This window comes from Acipenser ruthenus, chromosome 16 (genome assembly GCF_902713425.1).
Source record: "Acipenser ruthenus chromosome 16, fAciRut3.2 maternal haplotype, whole genome shotgun sequence".
Classification (NCBI taxonomy): Eukaryota; Metazoa; Chordata; class Actinopteri; order Acipenseriformes; family Acipenseridae; genus Acipenser; species Acipenser ruthenus.
In genome coordinates, this window is record NC_081204.1 from 541,483 (window position 1) to 559,956 (window position 18,474).

An 18,474-nucleotide genomic window follows, 5' to 3' on the forward strand; every position below is an offset into this window, starting at 1 on the left:
CCTGGAGGGCTGTTCCACTCCGGGTTTAACAGGTAACTTGAGGTCATGAATCACAGTATGGGTGGTGCTTTAATTGGTTCAGTTCAGCGAGTTAGAAAAGGGTTGGAACAAAGAGCAGGGGTGGAAGGGTGAGGTTTGGCACCCCTGCTTCATACTCGTGCACATTGTGAGCAGCAGCAGGGAGAGGAGCTACAGCACTGATCGCACACGTGTTATAATTATATACATCTATCTGAAATCTACACCGCGGCAAAGAATGAAGGGATATTAAGGCTGTGTTTACAAACACAGTGAGCGGTTGACAAAAAATAGCTAATACACTTTTTGTATGCACCTTTCATCCCAGGTAATCCCAGCAGCCCACGCAGGTATGTCTGCACCCTGGAAAGGCTACCTGCAGACCTTTAGAAATGAGAAGAATTCTGTAATCACAGGGCTGTGCTGCTGATGGATTGCAGGTCTAGGTGGGGTAGCTGGCAGTGACGTAGCAGACCTATTGGCTAAAAAATGTCAGGAAGGACTGCATAATGATAGGGTGGAGCTCACGCTAATGTGCAGGGGAGGAGGGAGAGCACCGGGGTGAGTACCTGCCTGGAATACTGAGAACGCTGGGGTCCTACAGTTACTATGGATACAACACAGGGTTATAGCTGCTAGACCTCTGTGCTTTACAATGCTTCCCTATGCTTTACCAGACCTCTCTGTGCTTTACAATGCTTCCCTATGCTTTACCAGACCTCTCTGTGCTTTACAATGCTTCCCTATGCTTTACCAGACCTCTCTGTGCTTTACAATGCTTCCCTATGCTTTACCAGACCTCTCTGTGCTTTACAATGCTTCCCTATGCTTTACCAGACCTCTCTGTGCTTTACAATGTTTCCCTGTGCTTGACCAGACCTCTCTGTGCTTTACAATGCTTCCCTATGCTTTACCAGACCTCTCTGTGCTTTACAATGCTTCCCTATGCTTTACCAGACCTCTCTGTGCTTTACAATGTTTCCCTGTGCTTGACCAGACCTCTCTGTGCTTTACAATGCTTCCCTATGCTTTACCAGACCTCTCTGTGCTTTACAATGCTTCCCTATTTTTCAAAGCACTGTTTACTCCCTAGAGAATGTTTTAAACCCTCAAACAGTCCTTCAAAAAATAACTTTCCTAAAAGCAGTCGGTACAGGTCAGTGAACAGAGCCCTGTCTCGTGGTCTGTGTGTAAAGATCCCTGTTTCAACACCAGTGTTAGAAAGACACGCACACACACTGAGACGCACACACAGAGACACGCACGCACTGACTCGCAGTCCTAGAACTCTGTTACATACAGCTTTATTATTAATACACAAGGTCCAAATCCAGCTGTGTTTGTTTTCTGATCGTTACCCACCTTTATTTAGTCCATTGTCAATCCCATTAAAAAGAGGGGAAGCGTTGATGAACAGAATACCGAGAAGTGGTCGAGGTGTGATTGTGATGTCATCGTTTAGAATGGGCTTTGCAGCGGAATGGATTTCCGAGAGGTGTGATTGTGATGTCATCGTTTAGAATGGGCTTTGCAGCGGAATGGATTTCCGAGAGGTATGATTGTGATGTCATCGTTTAGAATGGGCTTTGCAGCAGAATGGATTTCCGAGAGGTGTGATTGTGATGTCATCGTTTAGAATGGGCTTTGCAGCGGAATGGATTTCCGAGAGGTATGATTGTGATGTCATCGTTTAGAATGGGCTTTGCAGCGGAATGGATTTCCGAGGGGTATGATTGTGATGTCATCGTTTAGAATGGGCTTTGCAGCGGAATGGATTTCCGAGGGGTATGATTGTGATGTCATCGTTTAGAATGGGCTTTGCAGCGGAATGGATTTCCGAGGGGTATGATTGTGATGTCATCGTTTAGAATGGGCTTTGCAGCGGAATGGATTTCCGAGAGGTATGATTGTGATGTCATCGTTTAGAATGGGCTACGTCGATATGGAGAATACAGCATGATAAAACGGAAGGTGGCACGGAGCTGTCATAAGAACATAAGAAAGTTTACAAACGAGAGGAGGCCATTCGGCCCATCTTGCTCTGTGACGTGTTGTGGAATACAGCAGGGAAACGTGTGCTCTTATGAGTTGAAAGACCCTGAGCAGTGGATATTGGTAAAATAAACACAAACACAAGTACAGCCTGATGTGCAGCAACGTGAAGGTAAAGAATTCTGAACGTATAGCAACATATATACAGCTTGCATTTTACAGACTTTACTGAAACAGAAATGTGAAAATATAGTAATATACACAATACATACCATACATATAACGTGTCTGTGTATAATGAGTGATAGGAGCCTCGCACATGATAGAAATCTCTTTCTCAATCATTGTATTCACAGCACGGCTGGTTTCATGATAATGAATGGTGCACTTTGTCGACACATTGTTTTACAGGCACGCTGTTCTGCACGCTACCTGCATTACAATGCTGTATGAAACTCCTTTCACAATATACCACCTTTCTACCCTCCCTGAGACCAGTCTGGAAAACTCCCATCTCTCCAGTTATCAAACTGAGGCTTCCTGCCGCCAGATCCATCTGTGCGGTCAGCAATCCAGTCTGCGAGCTGAGGTCACCTCACAAAGCTGTGCCTGTACGCATCACACATTCAGTCCGGGTCTGTAATGCCACTCCTCTGCTGAGAGAGTCTCAGTTCAAACTGGACTGAGCTCTGCCAATGAGAGGCAATGCTAACTGGGGTGAGAGAGTCTCAGTTCAAACTGGACTGAGCTCTGCCAATGAGAGGCAATGCTAACTGGGGTGAGCAAGTCTCATTTCAAACTGGACTGAGCTCTGCCAATGAGAGGCAATGCTGACTGGGGTGAGAGAGTCTCAGTTCAAACTGGACTGAGCTCTGCCAATGGAAACTCAAGGCAGCTTTTCCATCTCAAGTTTTTTCAGTGAGTTTTAAAAAACCCTCAATCATGCTGTTGCCTGTTCTCATCTTGCTGCACCACTGTGACCATCAAAACACGTTTTAAAAAACGAACGAACAAACGATGTAGAAAATAAGCATTGTTTTAGTTCAGGTTGGAATGCCGTGGTCCTGCAGGATTGCGAGGTCCTGGTCTCAGTTCGGTAGCTGTGGGGGGGCTCACTTGCACCCTGATTGGAGGATCTCCGCGACCTGCTTCCCCACGGAAGCCTTCCACGGCTTCACCAGGCTGTGCATGTCGACCAGCAGCTTGCTTGTCCTGAAGTCCTCGTGTCCAGCGATCAGGTAATCTGTTCCTGTTAAAACATGGAGCCACATGTCAAGCATGTTAGAAACCTCACAGGTCATCTCAGCCAATCCGATTCCAGTATCGCTGCCCCAGCGGTTCGATTCCCGCTAAGCTTAGAATCTTCAAACTCCCAATGTTCTTTGGGGTTGATAATGGCAATAACACCATCCAGCGCTTTCTAGATAATACATTCCCAAGAAAGATGAAGAGCAACAGCACTGAAAACAGGTTACCCACAATATAAATATATCTCAGCATGCTGTTCTATTGAGTGTGCTGAAACGCAAGAGTATCCATTTTTCAAGGCAGTAACCCCCTGCCTTGAAAAATGGAACAAATGCAAATTGGGCTTAACTTACTGAATTAGGTTAGGGAGTGCAATGGGTTTATAAGAATGCTAGGTTAGGGAGTGCAGGTGAGATGGAGGTATCTTACCTGTGTTCATGACAGGGCAGGTGAGATGCAGGTATCTTACCTGGGTTCATGACAGGGCAGGTGAGATGCAGGTATCTTACCTGTGTTCATGACAGGGCAGGTGAGATGCAGGTATCTTACCTGGGTTCATGACAGGGCAGGTGAGATGCAGGTATCTTACCTGTGTTCATGACAGGGCAGGTGAGATGCAGGTATCTTACCTGGGTTCATGACAGGGCAGGTGAGATGCAGGTATCTTACCTGGGTTCATGACAGGGCAGGTGAGATGCAGGTATCTTACCTGGGTTCATGACAGGGCAGGTGAGATGGAGGTATCTTACCTGGGTTCATGACAGGGCAGGTGAGATGCAGGTATCTTACCTGGGTTCATGACTGGGCAGGTGAGATGGAGGCATCTTACCTGGGTTCATGACTGGGCAGGTGAGATGGAGGTATCTTACCTGGGTTCATGACAGTGCAGGTGAGATGGAGGTATCTTACCTGGGTTCATGACTGGGCAGGTGAGATGGAGGTATCTTACCTGGGTTCATGATAGGGCAGGTGCAGCCTCTGTTGGTCCAGGACTCTGGGTAGATGCTCCTGTTTCCCGGTGATATTTTCACCTTGCCCTGCCTCATGACCTTCTTCACCTTGACGACGGCCTCTGCGTGCGTGCCCTTGTCGTGGGCGGACAGGATCCTCGCCTTGATCACTTTCCAGAGAAAAACCAAGAACACGTTGACACAACGTAATATACGCTAGTTCACATGGTAATCCAGAGCAGTAACAGCAGCTAAACTACTGACTTTTATGCAGGTAAAAAGATGCTTCTGGAAAAGCACCTTTAGAGACACACACACAGACCGGGACACGCACACACTCGCACACAGAGACACACTAACACTTACCGTAAGCATATTTCATCTTGCAAAAATCCGGGACGCCTCCAAGCATTTTCTCTTTGCATATGCACTTCTCTGGCGTGCCAAAACCAGAAAGCAGCGCGTGAGCGGGGTGGGGAGAGAGGGGGGTAGACACAAATATTTGGTTAGGTTTGCATTAAACCAGACGCACGCATGCACAGCATGTCACAGGTATGCAGCCGTGCCCCGGGGGGAGCGGTGGAATTCCTCTGCTCAGGGATTGACTTCAGGAGCAGCTTCGCAGGATGGAATCGCGTTTGCTTTTCACATTCAGATTGTTTTTGTGTTTTTGTTTTCTGGTCACATACTGTTTAGATTGCACGCTTCAGCCCATCCGTAACTCCCATTGAAATGGCAATGTGCTTTAAAAGATGCGAGTACCAATCAATGAAGCATGTCAAAAAGAGCAGCTACGCAGATGTCTGCAGTAACCACTCCACTGAATGTCAGTATGGCAGACTTCCCCATGTGTGAATCACCGGTCTGTGAAGACCGTCAGCTCATTGGACCCAGTTGAAATGACTTTAAAAATCAGTCTGGTTTGTTTCCATTAGCAGCAGACCAAGATCAAACCGGTCTGAACTCCGTCAGCTCTAGTTAGGCTCGCTCTCATGCACTGTGATTTGTATTAACCCTTCTAAAAGTTTACCACAGTATATCTGCATCATCATTTTTCATGTAACCTTGGTTTTCTCATGCTGTTGGTCTGACTGCTTTTCCATGGGTCCCCAAGGTTTATCTTGTTATGTTTGCCTGTGCTTTACAATGATTTCCCATGCTTGCCTGTGCTTTACAATGATTTCCCATGCTTGCTTTTGCTTTACAATGATTTCGCTAGGCTTTACTACATTTTCCTATGCTTTTGCCACTGTTTACTGCAGTGATTTTTACAAGGGAAGGGCAAATACAAAAACATCATGCACGGAGTGTAATCGATGGGGTGCTTTCCTCCTTGTCTCTTTCACTTACCAGGGTGCCTCAGGGCTGAAAAACCCTGCTCATCCTCCCAGGTCCACTCCCCTTCACTCTCATTGGTCGGAACGTGAATGAGGTCAGGAATGCGCCCTCCAATAGGAACATCGAAAAACGGCTCGTGGTCAAAACTGCAACATGGGCGAAACAAATCAACACATAAATAAATGCATGAGCCTCCCTGTCCTAATCTATCTGCCTGTAGCATCGTACAGCTAGGGTACAGTGCAGAGCTGTTTTCCTGTCTGCTCCCCCACCTGTCCAGACACTCCCCAGTCTCGGGGTCGCAGTCCCGGGCACAGTCACACGGCCGGCAGCCGCTCTCCCCAAACCCCCAGTATCCCATCATGCAGCGGGCGCAGTTGGGGCCCGCCACGCCCGGCTTGCAGTAGCAGTAGCCGCTCCGGGGGTGGCACTTCCAGAGCCTGGAGAAGGAGCCATTGGTGGAGCCTACAGGGTGGCAGGAGCATGCTGGGAATCAAAAACAGAAACCCAATGAGAAACAGCATCAGGGGGCTACAGGGACCGCTGCTACTGCAGAGCAATGAGAAACAGCATCAGGGGCTACAGGGATCGCTCCTACTGCAGACCAATGAGAAACAGCATCAGGGGGCTACAGGGATCGCTGCTACTGCAGAGCAATGAGAAACAGCATCAGGGGCTACAGGGATCGCTGCTACTGCAGAGCAATGAGAAACAGCATCAGGGGGCTACAGGGATCGCTCCTACTGCAGAGCAATGAGAAACAGCATCAGGGGGCTACAGGGATCGCTGCTACTGCAGAGCAATGAGAAACAGCATCAGGGGGCTACAGGGATCGCTGCTACTGCAGAGCAATGAGAAACAGCATCAGGGGGCTACAGGGTGCATTGAAGGCACTCACGTTTGCAGGCGTCGGGGGAGGACATGGGCTTGGCTTGGTCCCGGTAGAAGCCAGCCTGGCATCGCTGGCACCGGCGCCCCTTGGTGTTGTGCCGACAGCCATCACAGACCCCCCCGCTGCGCTTCCCCGAGGCCAGCCACACGCCGCTGTCGAAGTGGCAGCTCTCGGCGTGGCCGTGGCACTGGCACTCTGCACGAGGGGAGAGGAGAGGAACAAGATCAACCACATCCATCCACAGCTGCTAAACACACGACAGTGCTCAGCAATACCAATAGGAACGGACATTCAGTTTACAAAGGTTTCAGCTGGAAGACACTGGAAAAGGACTTTGTTTGGTATTTCTAAACCTACATCTAGCAGCTGGATCAAGATCTGTATCTGATTTTCATCTGCGGAATTTGGAACGGTCATTGGATGACGTTGGATGTCTGAAGACATTGAAAAAGACTTCCGGTCGAAATGTTTGTCACTGAATTGCAGTTTCTTTTAGTAGTATTTCTACAGAATAAACCGCAGTCCACACTGGATTAAACACTGTGGAGATGCATGATGAGACAGCTCTCCGGAGAGTCGACTGGGGTCTTGTGAATAAACCGCAGTCCACAATGGATTAAACACTGTGGAGATGCATGATGAGACAGCTCTCCGGAGAGTGGACTGGGGTCTTGTGTTGATTAAGCTGAGTGTGAGTCTGTTCTCGATGGTTTCTCTTTGGTCAGATGAAGGGGCTGATTGATTGTCTGAGGGATGGATTGACAGACAGATGGACCACTCACTTTTGCACTCGTTTGGTGCCCCTGTTATTCCATCGCCTGGTCTCCATGGGAGGTCATTGTAAAGAGGTGCACACGTCTCACAGTGCTCCCCTGCGGTGTGGTGCTGGCAGAGGCAGCTCCCATGAACCTGGGGAACACACAGCAAACCAGGTCATGCACAAACAAGCAGTGCTGTACAACAGCAGCGCACTTTGCAGGGCTGTGGGGATAAGTGTGACTCTACCATGACTGCTAGGCTGAGAAGCCAGCAGTTACAATGGTCACAGTTACAGTATATTGCAATGCATAGAACACAGTCATTTGTAAAACAGGTCACAGTTGTGTTTTGAATGCAGCATAGCGATCTGCATGTCTCTCTAGTGTGTGCGTGCAGACGGGGGAGGCTGCGTGTTCCCAAGCCCCCCAAAGGACTCCAGCTGACTGGCTTCAGTGTCCCCAAGGAGGACGGCAGTGTCTGTTGATTTTGTTTAGAGATGTAATCAGATCAGGCAGTCATGGGACAGGCTAATGGACTCTGCATGAAGCAGCTGGGACTCCAGGAGTCTAAAGTGGTCCCAACTCCCCCCCCCCCCCCCCCCCCATCAGCGCAATGCATGTGTGTCCCGAGCCCAGCCTGCCTCGAAGCTCCTGCATGTTGAATAGCTCCAAGGGCTCCTGCTGCAGCTGGAGGGTCCAGCAGGTCAGGTCAGGGGGCTGGCTCAAGGTCAGGCAGGAGGTCACAGCTCGAGATTTGATTTGAACTCAGCTAGTAGCCTGGCCAGCCATCAGTAATGTGTCAGAAGATGCATTATTTCATCAAATACACGAGGATACAGTGAGAGGCCCATGCTGATCTGTAGCAATGCAAAAATACACTTCAGTGTTAATCTATGGCAGAGAAGACTTGCATGAAGCTGCCCATATAATAAAAAAAGAAACCATCTAAAAACACTACAGAACGCTGTACCTTATAAAAGAGCCCCTCAGTAAAAGCATAGTAAAGTGTAATAAAGCATTGGCAAGCACTGTCAGTTATAGAGAGGTGTGGTTAAGCAGGGAAAAGCAGAAATACAGTGGTAAAGTAAACTGGATGAAAGGGACGTTAAACCCCACGACAGCTTCCTCTGGGCTCAGATTATCAGGATCCCCTGATTATGCGTCTGCACAGAACTACAACCATGAATGGATGGAACAGCCCTGGAGCTACAAGCTGCTCCTGATTGCAATCACATCCAAACACACTGAAACAGCAGGACCGGCTTCCTGACAGAGCTCAGCTCAGGGTGGGCTTGCATCTAGGACAGGTATGGCATTTTAAACAAGAGTCCAATGAAACTGTGCACTTCTTGTTTTTGTTAACTGCAGGAAAGGACTTCTGTCTTTAGAGAACAGCTGATTCCCTTTGAGTTAACTCTGCCTTGTGAGTCTTTGTTTCTCGCTTTCTTTAACGTTGCAGAATCTTCTTAACGGGCTTCGCTGGGATGTGATGGGACTGCTCAGCTCGTGGTGAGAGCGGAGGACCCGTCTCTCCCTCTACCCTCACAAACCAAAACATCAAAGAATCCATCTCGAACCACGATTACCACGGGCCGCACGCAGCACTGCTGCACTCCAGTCCTGTCAGGGAAGGACAGGAGTGAGGGCTCTGTAGTAACAGTGGGCTGGCGGTTCTGGCATTGCAGCAGGCAGGGAGCGGAGCTGGCCTCCTCATGTCACATTGCTGTGGAGGTGTTTGTCAGGTCAGTGTTCCTGCCGGGTCCTGATCAGAGCCTGTCTGTCTTCCAGAGCCTTGCCAGACCAATGCAGTGCTTGATCAGGCTCCTCCACGTGGGAACGGCATGCTCATTAAAGACTGCGGAGGTGTAAAACTTAATGGGGTGGATTACTGTCAGAGCCTTTTCTCTTCAAAGCTGCATTAACATTTAAATTGGTTTAGGAATGTGCCCAGCCCTGCCAAACAAGTGCAGATTGCAAATGTTTTTTTTAACATATGGGGAGAAAAAATTTAATGTAGAAAAGCTTTTTTTTTTTTTTTTTGGCAGAAGTAACCACGTAGAATAATAAGTGAAAGCAGAAGTGCTTCAGTGAATGAGTCCTCATTAGAAAGCTGACAGGGACCTGCCATCCATTACGGGACCCTTGGATTGGACTGATTTACCATTCCGAGTGAAACGAGTGAAGAGACAGCTGCTTGGGTCTGTGCCGATCGCTGTTCTTCACAGTCTAAGTAAAGCAGCGATCATCGTCACAAACCCAAGCAGCTGTTTGTTCACTCGTTTCACTCTGAAGGGTACATTTAGTCGACTCAACACGTGTCACCTTCACCTGAATGGCACGCCTGATTTCAGTGGAGATTTGCACTCACACGGTATATAAAAGACACGACCATGCGTACCATGCTGCCCTCCCTCCTGGTCCCCGGCGCGGGCTGGCAGTCCTCGGCATGCCCGTTGCAGAAGCAGCTCCCGCGGGCGATGAGGTCGTACACGGCGTAGTGAGCGGAGTGCTGTGGCTTGGGCAGCGCCCCGACGGGGGCCCCCCGGCACGGGCAGTCCTGCCTCTTCAGGAGCCGCAGCCGCAGGGTGGTCAGCTTGAGCAGGTCCTGGGCCTCCGCGCTGTAGGGGTCCTCAATCCCGCTCCCAGGAGTCAGGGCTCGGAATATCACCTGAACGGACAGCAGGGAGGGATTAGGGAAACACAGCAGAGACACAGGAGAGCCCTGAAAAGATCACCACGGTGTTATCACCTGCACGGACAGCAGGGAGGGATTAGGGAAACACAGCAGAGACACAGGAGAGCCCTGAGAAGATCACCACGGTGTTATCACCTGCACGGACAGCAGGGAGGGATTAGGGAAACACAGCAGAGACACGGGAGAGCCCTGAGAAGATCACCACGGTGTTATCACCTGCACGGACAGCAGGGAGGGATTAGGGAAACACAGCAGAGACACAGGAGAGCCCTGAGAAGATCACCACGGTGTTATCACCTGCACGGACAGCAGGGAGGGATTAGGGAAACACAGCAGAGACACAGGAGAGCCCTGAGAAGATCACCACGGTGTTATCACCTGCACGGACAGCAGGAAGGGATTAGGGAAACACAGCAGAGACACAGGAGAGCCCTGAGAAGATCACCACGGTGTTATCACCTGAACGGACAGCAGGGAGGGATTAGGGAAACACAGCAGAGACACAGGAGAGCCCTGAGAAGATCACCACGGTGTTATCACCTGAACGGACAGCAGGGAGGGATTAGGGAAACACAGCAGAGACACAGGAGAGACCTGAGAAGATCACCACGGTGTTATCACATGCACGGACAGCAGGGAGGGATTAGGGAAACACAGCAGAGACACAGGAGAGCCCTGAGAAGATCACCACGGTGTTATCACCTGCACGGACAGCAGGGAGGGATTAGGGAAACACAGCAGAGACACAGGAGAGCCCTGAGAAGATCACCACGGTGTTATCACCTGAACGGACAGCAGGGAGGGATTAGGGAAACACAGCAGAGACACAGGAGAGCCCTGAGAAGATCACCACGGTGTTATCACCTGAACGGACAGCAGGGAGGGATTAGGGAAACACAGCAGAGACACAGGAGAGCCCTGAGAAGATCACCACGGTGTTATCACCTGCACGGACAGCAGGGAGGGATTAGGGAAACACAGCAGAGACACAGGAGAGCCCTGAGAAGATCACCACGGTGTTATCACCTGAACGGACAGCAGGGAGGGATTAGGGAAACACAGCAGAGACACAGGAGAGCCCTGAGAAGATCACCACGGTGTTATCACCTGCACGGACAGCAGGGAGGGATTAGGGAAACACAGCAGAGACACGGGAGAGCCCTGAGAAGATCACCACGGTGTTATCACCTGCACGGACAGCAGGGAGGGATTAGGGAAACACAGCAGAGACACGGGAGAGCCCTGAGAAGATCACCACGGTGTTATCACCTGCACGGACAGCAGGGAGGGATTAGGGAAACACAGCAGAGACACAGGAGAGCCCTGAGAAGATCACCACGGTGTTATCACCTGCACGGACAGCAGGGAGGGATTAGGGAAACACAGCAGAGACACAGGAGAGCCCTGAGAAGATCACCACGGTGTTATCACCTGCACGGACAGCAGGGAGGGATTAGGGAAACACAGCAGAGACACAGGAGAGCCCTGAGAAGATCACCACGGTGTTATCACCTGCACGGACAGCAGGGAGGGATTAGGGAAACACAGCAGAGACACAGGAGAGCCCTGAGAAGATCACCACGGTGTTATCACCTGCACGGACAGCAGGGAGGGATTAGGGAAACACAGCAGAGACACAGGAGAGCCCTGAGAAGATCACCACGGTGTTATCACATGCACGGACAGCAGGGAGGGATTAGGGAAACACAGCAGAGACACGGGAGAGCCCTGAGAAGATCACCACGGTGTTATCACCTGCACGGACAGCAGGGAGGGATTAGGGAAACACAGCAGAGACACAGGAGAGCCCTGAGAAGATCACCACGGTGTTATCACCTGCACGGACAGCAGGGAGGGATTAGGGAAACACAGCAGAGACACAGGAGAGCCCTGAGAAGATCACCACGGTGTTATCACCTGCACGGACAGCAGGGAGGGATTAGGGAAACACAGCAGAGACACAGGAGAGACCTGAGAAGATCACCACGGTGTTATCACCTGCACGGACAGCAGGGAGGGATTAGGGAAACACAGCAGAGACACAGGAGAGCCCTGAGAAGATCACCACGGTGTTATCACCTGCACGGACAGCAGGGAGGGATTAGGGAAACACAGCAGAGACACAGGAGAGCCCTGAGAAGATCACCACGGTGTTATCACCTGCACGGACAGCAGGGAGGGATTAGGGAAACACAGCAGAGACACAGGAGAGCCCTGAGAAGATCACCACGGTGTTATCACCTGCACGGACAGCAGGGAGGGATTAGGGAAACACAGCAGAGACACAGGAGAGCATTTGTCTTGCTTAAGCAAACAAACCCAGCAGAAATGTTGCACCTCTTTTACACGTTACTTTGAGCTGCAGACCGTATTAATAAATGCTTCCTGCCTATTTATCCTCTCGGGAGTGACACTCATTGCTTTCTGTCCCCCTCGTCCGTGACGGGACACCTGCAGTGCCTGGCACGGAGTCTGCCCGCCATGCCAAGCCTTCCCTGGCCCTCCAGGTGAATGGATCGCTTGTGAATTCATTCACTGCTTTAAAGAGGGCTGTCGTAAATCACCATTTAAAACAACAGCTTGCATTGTGTTCATCCGGCTAGCAGGCAGGCATATATATATATATATATATATATATATATATATATATATATATATATATATCTTTTTTTTTTATTAGTCCTTCAAACTTCCAGTAATACAGGCACCACGCTTTGTGAAGTTTACCATAGTCTGCTGCACGGTAGTTTAGCAGTTGTCATTCTTTAAGTAAAAGTGTAGCAAAGTGCAATAGAGCATAGTGAAGCATGGCAAAGGCCAGAGTGGTATGGGAAATGCATAATATAATCATGGGAAAGGCATGGGGAAAATGCAACTATGCCATTACTGTGGTGAACTTTCATAAAGGCTTACAGATTCAGGTGTGACTTATTCATACTGGCATGAGGTTGATCAGTGAAACCCAGCAGGTCGAGTGTGAGTCTCAATCCCTAACCCTGGACTGGGTGCAGCATTGCTAGTGTGAATCTCAATCCCTAACCCTGGACTGGGTGCAGCATTGCGAGTGTGAATCTCAATCCCTAAACCCTGGACTGGGTGCAGCATTGCGAGTGTGAATCTCAATCCCTAAACCCTGGACTGGGTGCAGCATTGCTAGTGTGAATCTCAATCCCTAAACCCTGGACTGGGTGCAGCATTGCGAGTGTGAATCTCAATCCCTAAACCCTGGACTGGGTGCAGCATTGCTAGTGTGAATCTCAATCCCTAACCCTGGACTGGGTGCAGCATTGCAAGTGTGAATCTCAATCCCTAAACCCTGGACTGGGTGCAGCATTGCGAGTGTGAATCTCAATCCCTAAACCCTGGACTGGGTGCAGCATTGCTAGTGTGAATCTCAATCCCTAAACCCTGGACTGGGTGCAGCATTGCTAGTGTGAATCTCAATCCCTAAACCCTGGACTGGGTGCAGCATTGCGAGTGTGAATCTCAATCCCTAAACCCTGGACTGGGTGCAGCATTGCTAGTGTGAATCTCAATCCCTAAACCCTGGACTGGGTGCAGCATTGCGAGTGTGAATCTCAATCCCTAAACCCTGGACTGGGTGCAGCATTGCGAGTGTGAATCTCAATCCCTAAACCCTGGACTAGGTGCAGCAATCTCAAGCCCTGCTGTGTTGCTGGGAGGCAGGCTGTGACAGGTGCTGGCACTACATTGAACACCATGATAACAGGAAGAAGCCCCTACCTCTCCCTTGGTGCAGGGCAGGACGTGGGAGTAGCGGGAGGTGCACAGAGACCCCGCGTGGCTGACGTCGTCGGGGATGCCGAATGTCTCGCTGCAGTTCACAGCGAAGTGCTTATAGGGTCTCCAGGACCGGCCGTAGTCCTGAGACCTCTCCAGGGTCATGGCCGCGGGCCGCGGGGAGCGGAACAGCACGATGACGTGGGTCAGGTAGAACTCCGTCTCCAAGTCCAGGCGGAGCTCCTCCCGGTTCACGCCCGCCGCCGACTGCCACCACGTGCCCGGGTTCGAGAAGAAGTCGTCAGTCATGTGTGCCGCGCGGTGGGCGTGCCCGGGGTGCTGGGCGTTGCACTTGCCGCATTTGGGCCGCTGGCAGGCGGAGAGTCCCGGGTCCGGGTACGAGCAGTAAAGCTCCGTGCCGTTCTGCCCACAGCTGCTCAGGGTGGACACCGTCCTGCCGGTCGCTAGGTTACCGACAGAGGGGTTGCAAGAGCGTCCGTCACAACGAGACACCGGCAGTGTCCTGAGATCTGAGGAAACAAACACTGAGTCACAGGAGCTGCTCTGACAAAGCTATGTAGCAGCAGCTACTGTCAATGCTGCTTATTATACACTGAGGGGCCGTGAAGTCCTCTCTCTGCTGCTGTGGGGAAACAACACGTTCCAAATTGAAGGATGACATCATCTAACCTGTAAGTACATCTGGAACACCAGAGTGTAGCCATTAACCTGCCCCCCCTGCAACACTGATTCATTCTGAAGTGGTATTTCTTACTTTCACTAGAGCTGGCCCTTGCATGCCTGCTCTTGGTTCCTTCCCTGTTTTAAAATTGTTTAACCAATGAAACTTCCATCCAGACCCTGAAGTAGTGAAGTGTAAAACTGAACCTGTTAAACCTCCAGGACTGGGACTGGACACCCCTTCACTGGAGTGGAATGACCCTGCAGGACTGGGACTGGACACTCCTTCACTGGAGTGGAATGACCCTGCAGGACTGGGACTGGACACCCCTTCACTGGAGTGGAATGACCCTGCAGGACTGGGACTGGACACCCCTTCACTGGAGTGGAATGACCCTGCAGGACTGGGACTGGACACCCCTTCACTGGAGTGGAATGACCCTGCAGGACTGGGACTGGACACCCCTTCACTGGAGTGGAATGACCCTGCAGGACTGGGACTGGACACCCCTTCACTGGAGTGGAATGACCCTGCAGGACTGGGACTGGACACCCCTTCACTGGCGTGGAATGACCCTGCAGGACTGGGACTGGACACCCCTTCACTGGCGTGGAATGACCCTGCAGGACTGGGACTGGACACCCCTTCACTGGAGTGGAATGACCCTGCAGGACTGGGACTGGACACTCCTTCACTGGAGTGGAATGACCCTGCAGGACTGGGACTGGACACTCCTTCACTGGATGTTAATGGTTACACTGTAGTGTACCTGGTGTACTTTAGGTTAGACTTGAATCTGAGCGCCCCATTGAGGCCACAGAAGTGCTATCAACTTCTTTAATGAGTTTTCCCAGGACTGCGTCCCTGCTCCAGAACCCAGCACACTGTGGATAACACCAGACGTCATCGTATGCATGAAAGACACCTTACTCTGTCAGTACAACAGGGCCCATTGTCACTGTGGGTGCATTTCAAAATGACCTGCAGTGGTGGAGCTCACTCTGCTAATCCAGATGCAGCTACACCCACAATAATACAGCAGTATTAAGAGCCGCTATTGTTTAGACCAGGGGTCTCCAATCCTGGCCCAGGAGAGCCGCTGTCCCTCCTGCTGTTTTGTTCCAACTGTATCTTAAATTACTTAAGTGGACCAATTCATTCATTTAGTGTACAGTTAGAACACAAAACCAGGGCTGGAGCGCACCATTCAAACAGACGCGCGCTTCTTTAATCGCAGCGACGGTGACCCCGGCGGCTCGTATAGGGTGTGTTCAGTCTGCTCCGCCGCTCTACACACGTGTGGTCCTCTACTTAAAAACACTCGATCCTTTCCGATCTATCGTTACCCAGACTTGCACTCACTATGAACATGGCTGTTCCAGGGATGGAAATAACACTCCCATTGCACAGCAGTCTGATCCATTCCTGGTTTCACTGATGACTTTACTCGGACACACCTGAGCGTGTTACCTGTTCACTGTGGCTAATGCGCATTGAAACGTGGAATGGGTGAAACGTCACTGCACTAGGAGTCTTATTTCTACTCCTGCTGTTCTGACATGCGGTACGTTTGATCATCATATTTCAACCCCCCCGACAGGCTTTATTCTTGTGATAGGATCACTAATGCGAGACTATCACCCATTTCATTTATACAGCGTGTGTAAGATAACGAATGTGATGGCAATGTATTTATTCATATTGACTGGAGACTCGGTGCTCAATTATTTACAATTACTACAGAGAAGATGCTATAAACATCGCAGCTGTGACATCTAAAACTAAACGACAGCGCTCAGCTATGCATCGTGTTGTTTTTTTTCTTTACTGTAGGTACACGTCTATGAACCCAAATAAAAGTACCCAAATCTAACGCAGGGTCACGGTGTGCTAAAGCTGCGCCGCTCCATATAAACACACTGAAGGCACGCATGCAGAATACCGACCATCTCAATAACTCATAGGAACGGCATCAGCAGCCCGAGAGCCGCGCACATTTCATGTCTCGTGTAAGTCTGCACTGAAGAATACAAATGCAACGGCATTCAGTAGTTTAGAGCGCATATACGTAATGGAATACCAGGTGCGGCGTGACAGTCAGTATTCCATCAGCCGTTCTGGAAAACCCCATTCCCTTACCTGGAACACCTTGCACGCAGATGAAGTACTCCAGCAGCACGAGCAGGGGAATTCCTTTGTGATGCATGTCAAATTAAACGTCTCTGAAGTCCTCGTGAAAAATAAACCAACAAGCAAGCTAAATCAATCAATAAACGCCACGGTGACCCGTCTGTGTGGAGGGATGCCTGCTTTGTTTCAGTCCAGTTCAGAGGGTCTTCGCTTACCCACTGACGCATCAACCCTGTCCACACTGCGAGTGCGATCGATAGCAACTGTAACCATCCAGCCGAGAGGGGTACAATAACACGCCGCCTCAAAATCGCATTGTCATTCGCTCATCCATAGAGATTCAACATGCACCGGAACCAGTGATCCCGAATCCACCCTGAAATGTTCCGACCCAGTGAACTGTGCGTGCTCCAAGTCCCCTCCCGTGCCGATGAATTATATCATCGCTCCGTTTAAAAAAGATGTTAGAAAGACAAACGCCAACGTTTCGGTTGTCATGTATCTTTGCATGCAGTTCAGCGCAGCGAGCAGACTCTGTGTTCTGTTTGTAATTCTATACTGATGAATTCCCTGTCATGTGTATGATATATACCATCCTGTGACGTCGCATTCAGGTACACAGCTCTCATCCAAACACGCACAATCGAGTTCATCAGCGCTATTCACAAACTCTTATCCAGAGCGGCTCTGGGTCGCGCTGTGCACTCTCAGTGTCAGTTCTCCGTGGTATTTTAGGTATTATGTGTTTATATTTGTATCCCCAGTACACGATATCATGTGATCGCAGTCACACAAAACCCGTTCTGCTTTTCTGGTATATATACACACACAATAAAATACAATAACGTTGAATTGAATATACAATCCAGGAGTGGTTCGTTGCGGATGACAGCAGGTGAGTTTGGATGCACTGAACGAAACGCTGTGCTGCTGCTCTTAACTGCGCTGCGCTGCTCTCTGTCGATGAAGCCGGCGCTGCGCTGCTCTCTGTCGATCAAGCCGGCGCTGCGCTGCTCTCTGTCCCGTTGAGTCTCGCTGGCTCCCCGCTACTGTGGCGTGCTGTTCTGCTTCTTCCAGCTGTCACTGTTTCAAAGCTCTGTTATCAAGCGGGACCGTGCCTCTTGTAATGAAATACCCGGGATGTGGACCACAGCTCCGCCCCCTACACTACAGTGTTGGTATTGAAGCCGACAAGCCCCGCAGCGCCGCCTAGGAGAAACCTTACCTCATTGCATTCCAATCTATTCACAAACTGTGTGATTGGTGTGCAGCATGAAATACCGACGTCATGACTTCATCACGTATATCTTTGCTTAATAACCTCCCTCTGCTGTGTGCTAGTGGAGCAGAGCAGAGAAAGAGAAGGGGAGGCTCTTACACTCTCCGAACAACCTCCCTCTGTGCTAGTGGAGCAGAGCAGAGAAAGAGAAGGGGAGGCTCTTACACTCTCTGAACAACCTCCCTCTGTGCTAGTGGAGCAGAGCAGAGAAAGAGAAGGGGAGGAGCACAGTGAAAGCACAGCACAGTGTGATACAGCACAGTGTAATACAGCACAGTGTGATACAGCACAGTATAACCACAGCAGAGTGTGATACAGCACAGTGAAAGCACAGCACAGTGAAAGCACAGCACAGTGTAATACAGCACAGTGAAAGCACAGCACAGTGTGATACAGCACAGTGTAATGCAGCACAGTGTGATTCAACACAGTGAAAGCACAGCACAGTGTAATACAGCACAGTGTAATGCAGCACAGTGTGATTCAACACAGTGAAAGCATGGTTAAGCATAGTTAAGCATTGTGAAGCAGGGAACACTGTCATAAATGAACTTGCCCATGTTAGGCATGTCATTGGTCTCCCTATAAATAGTTATACCCACCTCAAATAAAACTTAAAAAAACCAAGAGAAACATTTGATATAGTTCTTGTTTTGTAATTGCTTTTTTAATTGTTGATAAAAACCCAAGACAAATGGAAGATAAGCACTCAAAGCCTTGGACTTGGTGTAATTTCATGAGGCTCAGAGTC

The 18,474-nt window shown here is 50.0% G+C and overlaps 1 protein-coding gene across 1 annotated transcript; it reads right to left on the bottom strand.

Annotated features, from left to right (window-relative positions):
* Positions 1-1,306: 1,306 nt before the first annotated feature.
* LOC131697680 (netrin-4-like) lies at positions 1,307-17,581 on the bottom strand. Its single transcript, XM_058988239.1, has 10 exons — positions 16,454-17,581; positions 13,636-14,162; positions 9,595-9,864; positions 7,221-7,347; positions 6,445-6,633; positions 5,819-6,032; positions 5,559-5,692; positions 4,575-4,643; positions 4,208-4,378; positions 1,307-3,259 (listed from the first exon to the last, which is right to left on the bottom strand). The coding sequence occupies exons 1-10, from the start codon at positions 16,518-16,520 to the stop codon at positions 3,123-3,125; spliced, it is 1,905 nt and encodes a 634-aa protein (XP_058844222.1). The 5' UTR covers positions 16,521-17,581; the 3' UTR covers positions 1,307-3,122.
* Positions 17,582-18,474: the final 893 nt, after the last annotated feature.

Excerpts from the sequence above, each read along its gene's own strand:
- LOC131697680 (XM_058988239.1), bottom strand. The coding sequence starts at position 16,520 with ATGCATCACAAAGGAATTCCCCTGCTCGTGCTGCTGGAGTACTTCATC. Across the intron at positions 9,865-13,635 it reads TGCCCTGCACCAAGGGAGAG|GTGATATTCCGAGCCCTGAC; the intron begins GTAGGGGCTTCT and ends CTGTCCGTTCAG. Across the intron at positions 4,379-4,574 it reads CAAGATGAAATATGCTTACG|TGATCAAGGCGAGGATCCTG; the intron begins GTAAGTGTTAGT and ends TTCTCTGGAAAG.